Source organism: Solanum pennellii, chromosome 4 (assembly GCF_001406875.1).
Source record: "Solanum pennellii chromosome 4, SPENNV200".
In the NCBI taxonomy this organism is placed as follows: Eukaryota; Viridiplantae; Streptophyta; class Magnoliopsida; order Solanales; family Solanaceae; genus Solanum; species Solanum pennellii.
The window spans coordinates 66928948-66947458 of NC_028640.1; the positions used below are offsets into that span (position 1 = coordinate 66928948).

Consider the following 18511-nt stretch of genomic DNA (forward strand, 5'->3'; position numbering starts at 1 on the left):
TTCCAACTGGCCAGCCAGTTACTGCAGGTAAAATATCAATAATTAAACGCTACTACATGCAGGAAAAATGCTCTCATTCCAAATTCTCAGAGTGAACAATGAATTCTCCATTGAACAATTGTTCAATGCAAATTTAGTGCACTATACCAAGACAGGAGGAAGCATAAATATCCTAGGCTTAAGAGTGCTACTCAAGAGTACTTGTAATAAGAGTAGCTAAATCTTTTATATGCAAAAGAAAAAAACTCATTAGCCAATCGCCAAGACTTCGAAAAGACCTTATTACTAAATAAATACCAACCAATGACCTTATTCTGTTTCTAAATGTTTCAACCATTAACTAAGTTACAAATGATTGGAGGGGAAAGAACAGACATCACCTATGTCACAATGTTACAAGAAGACTGAAACATAAACTAAGCAACAAAATCTGCTATAAATATCAACAGTTTAGCCAAGCTTTCAGAGCTTGAGCTCAAAATCTTCCAACTGAGTATGGAATGTGTCAATCTTATGGCTTCAAAGAATATTTACCGGGCTCGGTATATGTTTTCTCCAACTGCTCTACCTTGTTGAATTTGAAACCCCTGATTCTTATTTCTTCTGGTATTGAAGTATCCTTATAGTCGACATTTTCAATTGTCCAACCCTTGTTCTGCACGGGACCTCCCACTTTAACCTGTTAAAACACAAATAATTATCAGCATGTGTATCAAATATCAACCTAATATTTTCATCAGAAAATTTGAGTTCAGGGGTGGACCAATTACAATCATATAGGCATGATGTATCAATTAAGAGACGTCATTGGAGTTGATACACCCCTATATTGTCATCTGGATAACTAAATTGATCAAGGACTTGAGATATACCTCGGCACCATCAACAGCCTCTACAATGAGAGCTCCATCCAGGGAAAGATCCTCAAGGGCAATATTACTCCCCTTGATCGCCATTGTAGACCTTTGTGAAATAGAGCAGTTTCCACTCACTTTACGTTTTACTTCTGAGAAAGTAAGCGCCCATTTCGGCTTCCATACAACTCGAGACCATACCTCTACCTCCTGCCCATTAAATACTTGGATAACCGGATCATCTACCTTAACACCAGCCTGTAATAGAAAGAGATGTTTTGTAATTGATGCACAATATTAGATAGTCACAGGTTTGCCAACTGAACTCATATGAAACTGACACAGTGACTACTATGAAGGGAAAAATTAGTAAAGTGTTTCAAGAGTTGATAGTTATCTTTCATACTATCACAATCGAAGTTACAGTATCAACACTCTTCCCATCTTTTTTGCCAAGCCCAAGGAGGTCAGGAAGCAATAGATTGCAGGAAAAATCTTTATCATGGGGCAAAACAAAATGATCTTATGGACACAAGTCATAAGTGTAATCCTGTGTTTGGGTTTGCTTGCCACTCATTCACAAATGTGACTAAATAAGTATTCTGATTTACTTTTCTCTAATCAGTAATGACTAGCAACTCTTCTCATAGTTTCTGCTGTCTTTTTTACTCTAGCGTCTTTTCCGTTGGTTTACGTGTTGCTTAAAAAGTACCAGGACATAGTAAAAGCCAAAAAAGCTTCTTTCAGATTCCAGCAATCTCTTCCTTATACTGCCTCCTATAGAGGTTTGCACTATAATTGGTGCATAAAGTATCAATAACCATAGTCAAGAAAGAAATACTCCAAAGAAGTTCAATTTTCATCTTGAAATCCCAGAAGGAAAGAAATACCTCTCTTAGAATGAGGCTGTGAGAGCGATATATGGCCATTTCTCCCGAAGTGGCACTGTGGTAGGGATTTCCTTTTGGCATCTTTTGTTGTAAGGGAAGACAATTGAAAAACAGTTAGAAATCGAACCACAAGAAATCACATTAATAGCAATAACAACCTACAGTTGTTTTTAGTACCAGAAAGACTTAAAAAATGTCAAGCCCATGAAATACAAGTCAAAAAATAGAGTTAAGAATGTCAGTAAGCAGTTTCAACTTTCTTAGTTGGTGAAAGAGGATTAGGACAGTGGCTAAAATAAAGGAGGAAAAAGTAAAGTGGAAGAAATATGCCACTGCATTTTTCACTTCTAACGTAAATTTTGGCGAAGGTTGCCCACTAATTTAAGCTTATGATTGCATATGCGAGAAAAAAATTCCACAATGTTATCTCAAAGACCAAAGAGAAATGTTGCCTCCACAAACAGACTTTGGTTGTGATCCTAATATCTACACAACTAAATTACAGCATCTGACAAGTATGCATAAGATCTAAACTCCAGAAGAGCTTGAAGCCGAAATCATTCGAGAAAACACATAATAACGACCTAAATAGGAATTTTTTGCTAACTACTTGATATAAAATTAACCGTCGAGTTCCAAGAAAGAAAAAGCCAGAAGCAAAAATTCTTCATTCCAATGGCCTGTGTGGTGAAAATTTTCAGAATGCAGCCAAGGAAGGGCCCACATCAACCACTAGGGACAAATATATTTGTTATATATAGTCAGCATTAAATCATCAGATCTTTCAGTGAGAAGCAAGAACTAGAAGTAGAGGATGACGGATTTTGTCAGGGCAATCAAAATGTTATGCCAGCCCCAATTTAAAGGCATCTGCTATTTACTGAAACTATTTTACCTACATATGATAGCAGAATTATTTCAATGCAGAAAGCAGCTGATCATACCTTGGCAGCATCTTCTGGGTTGTTTTTCACGGGTGCATAAGCAAGCCAAGCATCCATCACCTGAGTCATTGTAAAAAGCAGTGTGATCCCCCCACTTGGATAACTTGACAGTAGATGACTCACAGCATATGTAACATAATCAAAAGCCAAAAGCAGTACTGACATCTTCTACTTACAGTGAATCCAACTCTAGCTGTGGGAGGTAGCGTTTTAGGATAATCTTGCATCATGCATTCAAGACGAGTTGAGGACTTAAAAGTAGTTTTGGTAGCATCTTTGTACCTACAAGGAGATGCGAAAATCTGTCAGAAAGAAGTTAAGCAGATTCTGAAATCACAAAGATAGTATTTTAAAAACGCATATGCCCTGAATTGTTGAGCTTACAAGAAACATGTACAAAATGACATCAGATTAACAAACAAATTATGATATTGGAGCTTCTAATCAATCGCTTTAATCGCAATCTGACCAGCTTCACCTCCCCCTATTATATTTCTTTGTTGACAGTACCAATTTGTGCGTACCTCAACTATTTCACCAGGTACCTGCTACTTCCCACCATCCCAACAACACAAGTGTCAGGTAATTCTACTGCTAAGGCTTAAGAAAGAAGGAAGATTTCACCTAGTTTTTATTATGGCTTTTGCATCTACTTTGGATGCCCAATCAATTCTCTAAGCGCAGGCTTTTCAAGAGGATCATCCACCAGCTTGTTGTCCAAAAAAACAAACAAACAATGGCAATATGCAACAATTTTCAGAATATGAGTTGGAACCATTTCTCTTTCTAAATCCTCACTGTCAAGTCAACCCACCAACCTTTGAGAACTACATGTCATCGATGTTATGTTCCAGTCTTATCAAAATGATAAATATCAACCTTCCCAGAAAATGGGATCCAGAAAAGTGCTGTGCAGAATATCCCTGTGAACAAACTGCAATACCAGTGTTCATCTAAGCAACATAAACCCACATGTAAGGCTGAAATACAAAAAAAAGTTTGCACATGCTGCTCCTTCATTAGCTTATAAAATGCTAGCTGAGGATATTCAACATATTCTAGTTCCACTTCTCAGTTGCAGCAATTGTTTTAGCTTTCAGTATCATGATTTAGTATTCAATGTCTCCTCTTGAAGGATTAGGAGGCTTGATAGAAGTTCCTTTTTCCTTAGAACAGATGTACTTGTTGCTTGCTGAAATCAATAGATCTCCTCCAGATCTCCAGAGGACAAACAACCAGCCGGCTTCTGAAAGTGAAGAATCATAACCGCTTCCAGAGAGCTTAACTGGATTGACTTTACAAGAATCTGTTTGCTGTATGACATCCACCTTGGTACACTTGAACAACACACTGGAAGTCAACAGATCAAACAGTGAATAGGAAGACGAGAGCTGACCGGGAGATATCAAGGCATCATGATGTTTAAGCTAGGTACTACCACTAGAAGCCAAAGATCGATAATTAAAAGGTGCAAACGCCATGACCAGTGTATCTTCTTTCAGCAAATTCAGTCTCCACCACCTCCCCTCACACTAGGAATTGTAACATCACAACACTCTAATTCTACTCTCTTGGACTTTGCCATAGCTGTCTTCTCTTTCATATGATCGCAACAAACCCTTAAAATATTCTATCTCAAAACAGAGGTTTAAATTAGACTGGGAACGCCATGAATGATATAATTCCTAGGTGATTAGATCATAATAAACTCCAATTTTCTATATATTGTAATGTCTTACAAGTGACAGAACATATTGGAGATAAAGCATCTGAAGTAGATCAGTATTTTTATTTATGACAGTGAAGTTCAGCTCATTTGCAACTTGTTTTCTCATTCCTACCAGCATATCAAATTCAGTGGTTTATTTCCCTACATATTTGTATCGAGGAAAAATTTCCTGGAGTTACAGTAAAGAGTCAATGCTCCATAAGAAGAAAACCGCACATGTTTTTAGAGGAACAGGAAGTGACATGACACCACAACTTTGAACATATCTTAAATGTAGAGACATAAAGAGTAGGTGTTTACTTAGGGTTAACAAACTCCGAGATCGCACCTCCTGTTCTTGTGAGCTCTTCAAGGTATGGGCCAATTTCAAAGATCAACTGCATTGCAAATTAGATAGCAATAGATAACCATTACATTACTTTTCTACTGAAAGTAACAATAATAGGAAAATTATCCAAAGAGGAACTTGGCAGCTACAACATAATTTGCATGACACGTAGTAAATTGTAGATACATGCTCAAAAATTATACCACTGTCATGAAGAAGGGGCACTTCACCTCTCTGTTTCTTATGAGATTCTCTGCCCAAATAACTATTTATAAAAAAAAATTTCCAATTAACTAGTCCTCTTTCTTACTGCATTGCCATCCACAATTTTTCAAGCGTTCCCTTGCATATCATTCTAGTCTGGGAATAAAATGCACTTTCTTATTAAAATTTACGTCCATAATATAATCTAGTAAAATAATGGAATGTTGTCCTTGGTTCTTTTACTGACATCAGTCTGCATGTTAAATTCAAGTCTGCTAATGTTGCAAAGCAATAATAGACACATTAAGCTACTAGAAGGCAGAAGCTCAGTGTAGGTCAGAAAAGAGACTTTACCATCTTCTAGTATTAAAAGTGTTTGTTAGAAATCTAAAAACTAACTTCATTGATTCTGGTGAATTTATATTTTGAACTAGAATGTAGAGGAGTCTCATCATCAGACATTGTTTGGAAGATTAATGACACAATCCTACATTGACGAATCAAGCCACTGCTAAGATCACAGTGAGATTTCAAACCAAGTATGGAGCTGATCTAAAAACAATATTTTATTACTTTTTACAAAAAGAAGTCTGCCTACTTATCTGCTTCGTAATGGAACCTTTCCCATTTTATTTTTCTCTGTTTCTTACGTACAGGAATACGGATCCCAACTTTTTATAATCTTCTTGATTTACATATAAATTGTAACTTACGGAGTACAAAAAGAATCTAATATAAAATGCCTTAATATTCTGAAGGTTCAAAGGGAAAGGAAGTAGATCAAGCTGCCGATTTGTCAACTTATAAGTTTTTAAGGAGTTTTGTTACACAAAACTCAAAGAATAGAGGTTTCCATGATAGTTGTAACCACAGGGACATGCATTATGGGACAAAATTTTCCAAGAACTTGTGGTATGTCTTCACTATTATAAGAAAGAGGTAAAATAATACAGCAAATAACTTGAAGGCATTGCAGGGAAAAGAATGGCAAGAAAGAGAACAAAAAGACAGTTCAGCATGAAGACTAACACGTACTTGATTTATATTTCCAGGAAAAGGTGAATAGCCTGTTTCAGAATTGACATCGCCATCAGGATATCCAGATGCTCTAAGCAATGGATCAAGCTGGTTATATTCCACATTAATCACCATCGTTCGCCCTATAGAGGAATTTTTTTGAGAAAGATAACAATATTATATACCTTAGAAAGGATTTTTCAATTGATATAATTGTCAGATAGAAGCACAAACACCACATGAACTTTCTCAAATGGTACTCCTACACTACTCGAAGCACAAAAGAACATTAGAACCTGAAACTAAGAGAATTATTCCTGGAGAATATCACAGATGAAACGGAAAAGACTCCAAAATAAATGTTAACATACACATTAGAAGAGCTAGAATGTTACCCTTGTTAGAAAACATAATTTATGTGCTCAATGAGTTACTCTTGATAGGGCAGAAGCAGCCCAACTTATCCTGACTTGGCCATGATACGACATATATTTGCCATTGCTCAATTGAATTTACGACATAGAAGCAACTAATTGAATTTTTTAATACATTTTGACAATTCAGTAGATGAAATCATTTCGAGACCCCCCCACTTTGATATAGGATGATCTCAGGCCCATACCAGTTTATTCAATTAAACATAGCAGGAAGATTACATGGAAGTCCAAATCTCTGGAGAGTACAATAGGTCTGAATTGGCAAATCACAGTTTAATGGCTAAACGTGACTTCAAGCTCCCAACAGATCAGTATTTGTTCTTGATACAGCTGATGATGGATTGTAAAGAAACACAAAAAAGGTCAAACCTTTTACTGTATCTGTTTATTCTATTTAATTTTCATTTCAAAATCCTTTATCTAGTTTTACAACTCAACTTCAACCTGTCTAAATTGTTTCACTTCTTCGACAGATCAACTCCTAATTGGTTCTTCATGCCTACAGACAGATAAGCCTCAGAAGAAAAAGTTAGAGTCAAAAGCTAAAGGTCATGGGGTCAATTATTGTAATTTAGTCCTTTCTATTTACAGATTACAGCATTTAAAATAATTATTTTAATTGTTCAACTGTTATCTTTCCTTAGTTGGTTTAGGGACTTCCTACTCCTGGATAACACTCATTTATTCATCACATAATCCACGTCTACAAATTTCAGAACACAAAATTGAAGTGAAGTAGCTCATCTAGATGCAGCCACTGCCAACTTTGAACCCGATCAGATCAACAATATGTTTGCTTTCATATTATGATCAACAAGGAGCTATATCAGAATTTTAATCCAATGGGGCATAGGGATCACAAAACCACATAGAGTTATCTTATATTATAATTGCAAATTCAGTGTGACAAGAATTTTCAGAAGAGAAAACTCAAGGCTTGAAATATTTATAAATCGAATCTAGCATTCAGAAAATATTTCTACTCAGGGGAGTTTGGGTTAGTTCAGCTAGGGAGAACACGACCCTTAGTGGCTTGACCTAATGTCAATCAATTGCTATATACCTGGCCAAGTGGCCCACTTGCACCTATGTATGTATGTAAAAGGTGATATCAGCAACCAGGAATATTACTTTCAAAAGTTACGTAGTCCACAAATTTCTTAGGGCTATATTATCTTAAATAACTAAAAGTTTTCTCATGTTCACCTTTTTTTTTTGAAAAGGTCAAGTTCTATTCATAAGTACCAAGAAATTACAGAATAGTACAAATATTCCCACATCTATACCTCTCATCTTCACCTTATTAAATGACTTTGAGAGATCCATAGTTTTTGAACAATCTCTAGAATCAATTTTTGCTCAATTATAGCACATCTATGATATTTATATGTTCTCCACTTCTCCAACTTATGCCCTGTACAAATGGAGCATGAGGTACCGAAGTAAACAGGAATAAACATGCAGATCCTGATATTCCTCGTCTACAGTTATCTTCACAATTCAATGCTTTTGGAAGTTTATGGATGATCAACTAAAACTAGCATAACCAACTTGTTGGACATTTTCAAGTATCCTAATATTTTTGCGACCTGGTAAGTGTTTTGGCTATAGATTTAGCTACTAACTTTGCAAAGTTCAGTTTACGAAAGCAGGAAACTGCCCATGACACCCATTAGATTTAATAATTTCTGCAACTAAAATATAATTGTAATAAACAACTGAACAAAAAAGAAGCCCATACTATGACCCCTTCTTCCATTTCTTTTCAGCATTTTTTACTTCTTTTCTGACCTTTTCCCCGGGCCACTACAAGATAAAAAGGTAGAAAGAAGTAAACTACTTATCTACGCACCATCTTGATGAGTAAGCTTGGTAATGCCACCAATGGCTTCTTTTGCTTTCCGAGGAACAGCGAGAGAATTGACATGGTATTGTTTTGTTGTACTGACGCCTAGTGCTGCGGGAATTGCCTGGAAGACAATGAAATGTACAGATTGATAAAATTGGCCTAACATACATGAGCAGAATATGATACAATTGAAAAAAACAAAAAGAAACAAAAAAGAAAAAGGCGTCCATCCAACCTTGAAAAGTAGACCGTTGGTGTCCTGGAAAAAAAGGACCCATCTTAAGCCTGCATCATGCCTAGATTGCACAACATTTGGAGCATCAAATAACAGAAATACATTAACGCTCTTTCTCTTTTTAAGTGAAAACACCTCTTAAAAAACCAATACAAACTGGATGCACTAGTGCTTTAGATACAGACTACATAAAAGGTTTAACATCAGTTTTTATTTCTGCAAAACGATGAGAAAAAAGCCTTGTAATATGAATTTCTTTCTTTTTTTTTTTTTACTTTGAAGATGGATACGCTACAAGCTAGGGTTCATAAAGGTATCCATCTTTCTCTAACTGATTAACATTTATGTAGGCTAAAAGGGGCTAGATCATTGGTTCATCCAAATAACATCAGAGGGGATGAGAATGACAAAAAAGAAAGAAAAAGATGGAACAAAATGGTCAAGAAGGAGTGAAAACATACCAAATTTTAAGAAGGCCACTTGAGTAAAGAAGTGAATGGACGTCACCATGGCCATGAGGTTTTGTCTGATAAAGCAGAGGCAAGGGTGAAAATCAAATAAATAGAAGCACTTTCAGCTAAAAAGATACTGACATCAATTGAATATAAGAACCTAGGAAAATTTTCTAGCATAGAACTATCCACCTGAATTCTATATTTATTACGGGGATCCAAAGCAAGGTGTGCTTCATTATCATCTAAACAAGCAACTTTTTCCTGCAAGAAAATCAAGAAATATGTAAGTCATGATACTATGAATTAATTCTTCAGCGAGATCAGTTGCTAACCTGCTTAAGCAGTTTCACTTGTGTGGGTTTCATTCCAAAATAAGAATTTTTCTCTAAGAGCTCCAGAGTACGTAAATGTGTGTCATCTGATGTCATAATAGCCAGAGGAATCTCTGCTCGGCAGTCGCCTAATTACAAGGAAGCTTTTAGTTGCCAGGTACATCATTATTGTATTAAGGATATGTATCACACTTTTAGGTGTCTCGAAACATGATATTTTAGCAGGTACCTCTATGCATAAAGATATTCTTTTCAGCCAATCCTTTTAAGCTTGTACTATCTTTGCTAGGCCAAGGAAGACCATTCTTAACACTCTGTTTATCCATAACAAATGTTTTTTTTTGCTTCTACTGCTGCTACTACTACAATACCTTAATCCCAAGCTAGTTTGGGTCGGCTCTATGAACCCTCACTATCCAACAACTTTGTACTTCGGATATAGGTTTAAATTGTTCTTTTCATTTTCAAAAAGGTTTCTAAAGAATCAAAATCTTAGGCAACTCACAAATAGAAACACTGGCCAATTATTATTGGAAGCAGCATCAAAAATCTTAAGCTTGTGATTGGATCCCCTAGCTCAAAAATCCCTCCCGACCTACTTATTGAGCCCCTAACACAACAGTTGAGGGATACCTTACGGGGCTGGGGATTGCCACCTATAATTTGTTGCTTTACTTGGCTAGCGGTTTAGTGAAAATTTGGGATAACACAAGAAGAAGTTTAATAGTAATCTTCATCCCGGATGGATAATTACAAAATATAGCATGCACTTCACCAACCTCCGGCAAGGCTGCAACTGGCTTCTTGCAAAGCAAGAATAGATTCGATATAATGTTGTAAGAAGCATGTCCCTGTAGTTGTTTCTCTAGGAAGGGCCACCTGCAAATAATTAGAATGAATTGTGAGAAGAACTCCATCTTATGCAGCCACAAATCCTTAGATTAGTAGTTACATGGTGAAATGGAAGACCACAACTATCAATCAAGTCGCAAAAGATTCTGCACATTTTGCCTAATAAAGAAAAAATTAGAACAATTTCTAAACCAACCACATGAAAGCTTTACGTGCTCTACCTTTATCCCATTGTACCCAAGACGCTCTCCGAGGCCTCCAGCAACAAGCACAAATGCAGCCTTCCGTGCGTCTTTGATGCCAGCCTCCTCAAATTGAACAAAATTATCATCACCATATTTCAGAACCTCTCCAGATGGAACCTGCAGAAGTTTACATCCATCTTAGAATGCATCACTAATCTAGAGCAGAGCATCAATGTGTTCTACATTTTTAGTGCATGTAATATAAGTACTAATAAGGTGATCCATTATTTTCCAAATTTTCAAGGCGATCAGAGGAGTGAGCAAGAAAAAAGTAATTAAAACCTGACCATATCAAGCATCACCCATCATATTTCAGAAGAAACACAAGGGAATGTGTTGCTAGTTTATCCAGAACGCTAGAGATCAAAATGGTTTTTGATCAGTAGTCAAAGGTTTTTTATAACAAGCTACCAAAAAGTATGCTGAGAGGAAATTTAAGTCCAAAAGACTTGATAATTTCAAATCACAAAGCTTAGATTGGCTACGCACTATCCACCCTCATTCTATCCATTTAACAACTGTGAACGTGGTTTTCTTTTGACTCAGAGTGGAAACTTCTGCTTCAAAAAAATTGAGTTAGAGTTAGCACTTAAACAACGAATAGTTGGATAAAAAATGAAATGACATCATCTCAATTTGAGAAGTCCACAAAAAAGAATATTACAGCAAAAAATTAGTTTGAAATAGAAAGTTCCAATTTTGAATTAGGAGAGATATATCACAATATCCTGAAATGGAAAAAGTAATTAGTTTGGGATTAAAAAGCATGACCTCATTAGTTTGACATTCAACAAAGGGCTAAAGCACCTAAAAAAAGCCAAAATCTGCTAAACTATGCATTTCAATTTGTTCATAGGACCAACAGGCACGGCAGCCTAACCAAAGTGAATGAGGTAGTTTTGGAATCCTCTACTAATGTAATATTAACCACAACTATCTGCTGCAGTTGTACCTTAGAAGCATTTAAGTGATTTCATATTTTTCTCACTCCATCTAAAGAATAAATTACTGTAGCATGAATAGTACAGGCGAAAAGTAGCAGCATGAATAGTACAGGCGAAAAGTAGCAGCATGAACAGTATTCATGAGATTTGTGAAGGGTGACTTTTCTATTATAAGCAGCACCAGCACTAATTTCTAACAGACATAAAAACCAGACTGCAACTTTAAGACATTCACCCAGTTCAATAACTTAGATAAAAACACAACTTGGGCTATGTGCTTCTTGATGAAAAAAGTTATAGTTGAAGTTGCTTCTTACAGAATGATAATTAGTGAAATAACTTTTGCTGAAGCAGTAACACAGGATTCAGTTACTTACCGAAGGTGTAAAACCATCATACGGGTTTTTTCCAGCCTTTGAATCAGCTAAAAGCTTCCTAGCAGTGTTAATGTATGCTGCCAACCCCCCAGGGTAACTTGAATTAAGTTTAGCAATCTGAAACAGACAATAACACCTCAGTTTTCATAAATATTAAATTGAACTAGAAGTGAATACAAGCATAGAAGACATGGAAACAAGCCCAACAGGAAATGATATCATTTCCGGGTACAAGAGTGGCATGATAAACAGCTGTACAATATTCAACAAAGACAATAAAACTCCTTTTAGACTACTTTATCGCTTGAATAACCCGCCTTAACGTAACGGGAAGGACCGCAAGATGGTTACTGCTTCTGTCTAAATTCGACATCACGTATGTAACCAAATTAATCAAGAATAAATACTTCTCATAAATTGCCACATAATCTATTAACTACAAACGACAAACAAGATCAAGTTTTTATTTGCTGAACTGCAAACCAAAACCTTATCATCTCGAAACGGCGAAATTCACCATGTAAGTTACCACGACTACCTAATAGGAGTTCAAAATTGTTTGCGCTGTTAAAATTCAGTTGAAAATCCTATTTGGTCAGTGAATTATTTAACATGAAAAAAAAAACACAATTCAAAGCCTGTCTCCTGTCCTGACTTGACCAATTGCTCTCTGGGTGACATGCTATATTTCCATCTAAAAGGAACAGTGAGATCTCAATATTCCAATCCTGGCCTAGTCATAGACATCATAGTAAAATTCGTTCGGTCCCAGGAAGAGATCAATGATTATGGAAAAATCGTCCATGTTGGTTTGGTCCCAGGAAGAGACCAATGATTATCCTAGGTGGAGAGTTGCCTAAGCACCATATTTTCAATACCAATTTGACATGTTGCCTGTAATCCGAAATCCACCAGTAATACTGACCACCAACATAGACTCTGTTTTGGGTTTATGGGTTCTTCATTATTAATATTCTGACTCAAACTACTGAGGAGGAAATCACTCCTCTTATCTTTGGGATACATTACACATCCAACAACATGAAAGTAAAATTCCTGAACAGAGAAGTTTAATTATGTGGGTCTGGTTAAAAATTAAAAGTCCATCATGGTATAGCCAGTTTAGCTAATTAATTAAAAAAGAAAACCTGATCAAAGAAAGCTCGCTTCTCATCATCATCAACTCCAGGTTCCGCCCAATGCTGAAACAAGTGAGTTTGCCCCATCTCTATCAACACTTTCGCCAATTCTACCTAAAAATTACACACACATCACTCCCATTCTCTCGATTCAATTCGTTTATTAAAACTATACAGACATTGTACAAGGTTAAATCCAAAAACCTGTTGAGAGGAGAGATGAGATAGGTTTTTGTGTAAATTGGGAGGAATGGAATCCGAATCGGCAGTAATGTTAAGCTTAGAGAATTCATCGGCCGTCGATGTCATGTTGCCGTCGCCGATAACTTTTCGTAAAAGCCGACAGGAATGCAGAGCTGGATCGTAAAAGGCAATAGAAGAAGAATTGAGAATGATTTTGAATATACCGATGGAGATCTGGTTGACCGGAACAAACGGTGAGTGTTTACCTCACCTGAGTGATATGGGGGATTGGGTAAAGCAAAGCTACTTCTTTTTTTTTCTATTTATACGATAGGATAGAAAAAAGAAAAAAGTGAAGCAAATCGCAAAAGAGTGGTTATGTTATAAAATTGTATTTGATTTGGTGTGTTAAAGTTAATTTTTATTTTCATTAATAATTCATGAGAGAACAAGATGCTAGTTGAAAATTGTCCAGCAAACTGGACTTTTTTTTTTTTTATGGAAGTAATCCTCATTTAAATTAAATCCAACAATTACCATTCATTTAGTATCCTGAACCTTAATTCGATTTCCTATACGAGAAAGGTGTATATGTTGATTTAGTGCATATCTTATGTATCACTGGACATAAGTTTACATATACCCAACATATAAAATATATATATATATGATGTTTACATAATTTTTGGGGTACAATTTGTAATTTCAAATATAAGCATAAATATAAAAAAATTTATTATAAGTACTACAATTTACATGGGAGTGACCATTGCTCTTCTATGAGGCCTATTAATCTGTCAAAATTACAAAATTCATTATTACATATAAATAATTCCTACTATCGTAGTTGGAGGAGAAGTTGGGAAGAAGAGGTGGTGAAAAGGGTATGTAATTTCCTTGGTATTGTTGTAATTTTATGCATGTCATAAGTCTTACTAATATTTGTTACAGCAACGATATAATTATAATAATAATAATAATGATAATAATAATTATAAGGATCTGGATATTGATTCGCCTCGAATATATAATTAATTGAGTGTTCTATAATCAATTTGAGGTAGTCTATTTTAAATATTTCTAATATAGGACTCCCGTCCATCACAACTATGATTAATTATTGACATCATTCTTCCACCGTTCACCTAGTGAATTTGTGAAGAACTAATTAATCAAAAAAATAATAATTTATTAGTAAAAAACATATAATTTGAAAAGAATCACTAAAAACTAAATTATTCGAATATTATTTATCTTATTTACCTAAAATGATGGGAATATCGGCATGAGGCTTTGAAAAAGGAAGACCTGAGTAAGTGGTAATGTTGGCTTTCATGCCCTATCTTTGGAATTGACATTTTTCTTCTCTAAAGAGTTAATAGGAGTCAAAATTTTTGAAGAAAAAAGATGAAAGAAGCCCCATCTTTTGAAGAAGTTAAATCTTGTGGAGTCAATTTAGAATCTTTATAAATAAATAAAAAAAAAAAGAATAATTATCTCACACATTTCACTAACAAATGAAGTGGAGAAATATATATAGAGGAGAAAAGGGAATAAAATTTATATATTCATATGCACGAAACTTTAATTCTTTTCAATTTGGATAGAAGTCAAATAAACATGTTAACTAGATTGAATTTGGGCAGGTTATTAAAAATTAGACGCAAAGACCATAAGCATAAAATTTATTTTGAGCTGCATATAATACTTATAAGTTATAAACTTACAACTTACAATTTACATTTTTTTTATATGGTTTTACCAGTCTTTTTTTAAAAAATTCTTATTTTGTTTATATCTATCTTTGTTTTTTGGTTTCATTGATCAAATTATTTTTTTTATAGAAACAGAAAAATTATCTTATTTAGATTAATTTACTAGTTCTGCGTAGAAGATTAGTAATATTGAATAACACGTCACCTATATAACTAGATAAAATTAATTGAGAGCAATAACTACAAAAAATAAAGGGAAAATGGTCTGATATACCTCTCAACTTTGTCATTTAGAGCTGATATACCCTTTGTTATTAAAGTGACTCATATATACCCCTATTTATAAACAAATGGCTCACATATACCCTTGTCTTCTAACTGAAATAATAATTCTAATCTAATTTTTTCATTATTTTTTTCTAAAAACTATAATCCAATATGAGTAAAATTTTGCTCCTTGTCAAACATATTTTTTTGACTTTTTTCGTTTCAATCAGTAATTTAGAATTATTATTTTGATTTAATCAAATTTATTTATGTTTCACTATTATTCTTATAAAATTTATTGTGGATGATCAATTTTTTTTCATCGAATATAAAAATTAAATTACAATATAAACAAAAAAAAATAGTTTAAATTTTTTTTCTTTACACTAAGGAATGAAAGAAAAAAATAAAATAAGAAGAAGAAACTCAAATAATTATAGTAAAAGAAGTGAAATAATAATTTATGTATAAAAAAATTAAAATATACCTTGAACTTTGACAGAAGAATCATATATACCCCTAAATAAATTAAAGTAAAATATATAAATTTAAAACAAATTTTTAATCTTCGTTAAATTAAGAATATTTGTGAGCTCATTTTGTAATGACAAAGATATACGTGAACCGTTCGTATAACGGTAAAGGTATATATGAGTCTCTTTCATAACGAGAGATATATCAGTTCCAAATGACAAAGTGAGGCGTATCACTGAAATATAAAATTCAATAAAATTTCCCCTAGTATGAAAACAATCAATTATACTTATTGCTATTACTATCATATTGATTACACCCATAAGTAGGAAAAACAAAATAAAAAAATAGGAACTAAATAAGTAATACTTTAAACTTAAAAGTTAGATATTCAAAAATTATAAAGAAAAAAAAAAAGAGTATAAATTAAAATTAACAAGAAATATGAGCTATTGCTTAATATAAGTAGCTCATATTACAGCAAAACTAATTACTCATAAAAAACTGATTTTTCTCTTCAAAAATTTCCCTATAATATGTCAGAACTGATTTTCTCTAGTTTCCCATCCATTAAGAAGAACTTTTGGCTTCAAAAACAAAATTTCCCATCCTTCTGAACTTTGGCAACCAAATAAGGTGCTGTTTTACTACATTGCTGTTATTGGTTTACCAGTTTTTCCCCTTGTTATTCAGCTGCTTTCATTTATTTTTTTTTAAAAAAGGTGTGTTTTTCTGCTAGTTAGCAATGAGAAAAAGACACCCACCTTCATAGGCAAATAATATGTTAGAATGACAAAATAATAGTTTTGCCAACTTTACTTTTCAAGGCAATGAGACTTGGAAATTTATATACAATATGCCTTCAGACCTCTTATCAAATAAGTAGGGGGCATTTTACATTGTCATAGCACATGGTTATTTCTATTTGCCGTTTACAAATACAAAACTTCTTTGAAGATCATAAAGACAGACAAGAATAATTGGTGTATACTTGAGGGATGATTTTAGCCCCAAAGACCAAATAGTTGATCGGATTCACGGTTTATGCAAATGTTATACTTCAACACAATATGGTCACTACAAATTTAACATGTATGCTTGCTCTCTAGAAACTAACAAGACTAGAAGAAAAAAGACGTTCTCAAAAATTTCAATAAATTTGATGGTAACGAGAAAAACAGAAAAAGGGTCAGCTATAACGAGCCAACAACAACAAACATCTGTGATTGCAGTAAATATCTGCAATTTCATTTGCTTAGTATCAAGTATCAACTACATATCAATCCACAAAGAACACACTTGTCATGGACAGCACAGATTCCATAGGATACAAAATCATGCTTTCTTTACAGGAGAGCCTCAACTGCTAGCATCTACAAAGATGATTGCCCCGAGTACTCAAATATCATTTTTTACCCTTTGAAACAAAACTACTTTTTGCAAATTTCATAATGAAACATTGGTAAACGCCCATAATAGCAAGCCAATTCATGATTCGGCAAAGAAGGAATCAAAAATTAATAATGTCTCTTTCACAAGCTAATATGACTATGACTTGACATTCACCCCAACAATCATTTCGGCTCAATTTGGAGATAACCAGAAATGGAGTTCCATATACTGATCAAGGGAACAAAGTGAATTACTATACTGGTCGGGAAGGGAGCAATCTAGCAGTCCTTTCAATCTCCTTGACTCCAACATTGAAGCGAGGACTAATGACACCACACTTGTTTAGCCTTCCATTCAGTTCAACAACAATCTTTCCGGACCTATGATCATCCACATACGATGTAACCTACAGCTAGATACCAACAGCAAGAAAATGATAGGGTGATGCTAGCAGCGCATACAGTTATATAAGATCAAACTAAATTGATGAAGAGAGATTGAAGGCGAAGATTCTGATTTCTAATACATTAAATAACTTTTACCTACCATTGTTCGAGCTAGGGTAGAAGTCACCATGCTGTCCTTTCTCTCAGCATTGGATTTGATTTGGAGTCTCGTCACACTTCCCTTGTTCGTCAGAAGACAGCAACAGAAAGATTAATCCAGCAGGCCATACAAGATATAGCACGCGGAAAGTCCAATGAAGGTGTACGATTTTAAGTGGCTCCATGAAGTTGAGGACACAATTACCTGGTGAATGGGCAATGAAGGAACAAAAAAATCTTTGTTTCCGTATTTCTTGAAATTTTACCATTATTACAAGAGGAAGTGTTTTCTCTATTCCTAAGCAATTCTCTTATTTAGGATGCAAAAATCACATTCGTCTCGCCACACTTGTTAGCTAATTATTAAGTGAAGAGCCTGAATTGAAATAAATATGTTTTCAATAACAGGCACATCAAGTATTGAATCACCCAAAATGAATTGAAATTGTAATTGCAAGAACTAATATAATTAGCTTCTTAGTTTTATATATCAGTACAATACAAACAGTTGGTGCATCTTAATTAGCAAAAACCAGCACCCCCAAATACAAAATTATAATCCCAGTAATCATCATGAGCATTATGTTGACTTCCTTCATGGTAACATCTAGATTGATGCGTTTGAACCAACGATTCATCGGGTTGAACATCTTGATCATTGCCCACTCCATACATGACTTGACGCATATGACAAGTGGTGTGTGGATTTCCATCCTCAAAATTACCATTTCCCATGGGTGGACTAAATTGTTGACCCGCCGGTGTAAACGCCTGTCCTCCGTACCGCACTACCTGTGATCCATTTCTCAATTCATTGAAAAGTGTCTCCGGCCAAAATCCAATGCTAAACAAACCCTGAAACAAAAGATAATAGTCTGCAAAAATAAATAACACCAGAGTTACCACAACAACATACTTGTTATTAAAAATCATATTAATATTCCAAACTATTACAACTTACTTACCTTCATCCTTGTATATCTGAATTTCCAATTCATAGTCATCATACATTGGCCTAGAGATTTTTGGGAATGCATAATCTATTGGTACATCAGTGTCAAGTTGAACAAAACCTGGACACATATTATTGTAACATCCTGTTTT

General features: G+C 34.5%; 2 protein-coding genes across 3 annotated transcripts; both read right to left on the reverse strand.

Annotated features, from left to right (window-relative positions):
• Positions 1-246: 246 nt before the first annotated feature.
• LOC107018439 (UDP-sugar pyrophosphorylase) lies at positions 247-13340 on the reverse strand. Of its 2 annotated transcripts, XM_015218922.2 has the most exons (17): positions 13036-13200; positions 12841-12945; positions 11693-11809; positions 10348-10488; positions 10054-10153; positions 9275-9402; positions 9132-9203; positions 8949-9013; positions 8488-8548; positions 8256-8373; positions 5985-6109; positions 4718-4794; positions 2865-2970; positions 2689-2748; positions 1745-1825; positions 873-1112; positions 247-679 (listed from the first exon to the last, which is right to left on the reverse strand). In XM_015218922.2, the coding sequence occupies exons 1-17, from the start codon at positions 13138-13140 to the stop codon at positions 512-514; spliced, it is 1869 nt and encodes a 622-aa protein (XP_015074408.1). In that variant the 5' UTR covers positions 13141-13200; the 3' UTR covers positions 247-511. The 2 variants fall into 2 exon arrangements, with proteins under 2 accessions (XP_015074408.1, XP_027772479.1); XM_027916678.1 differs by lacking the exon at positions 1745-1825 and having other exon boundaries at positions 13036-13340.
• A 4589-nt stretch (positions 13341-17929) lies between these two features.
• Positions 17930-18508, reverse strand: LOC114076913 (the record flags this gene model as incomplete). Its single annotated transcript, XM_027916611.1, has 2 exons — positions 17930-18282; positions 18373-18508. Coding segments are annotated over 2 exons (489 nt in total), but the record flags the coding sequence as incomplete, so codon positions are not given.
• Positions 18509-18511: the final 3 nt, after the last annotated feature.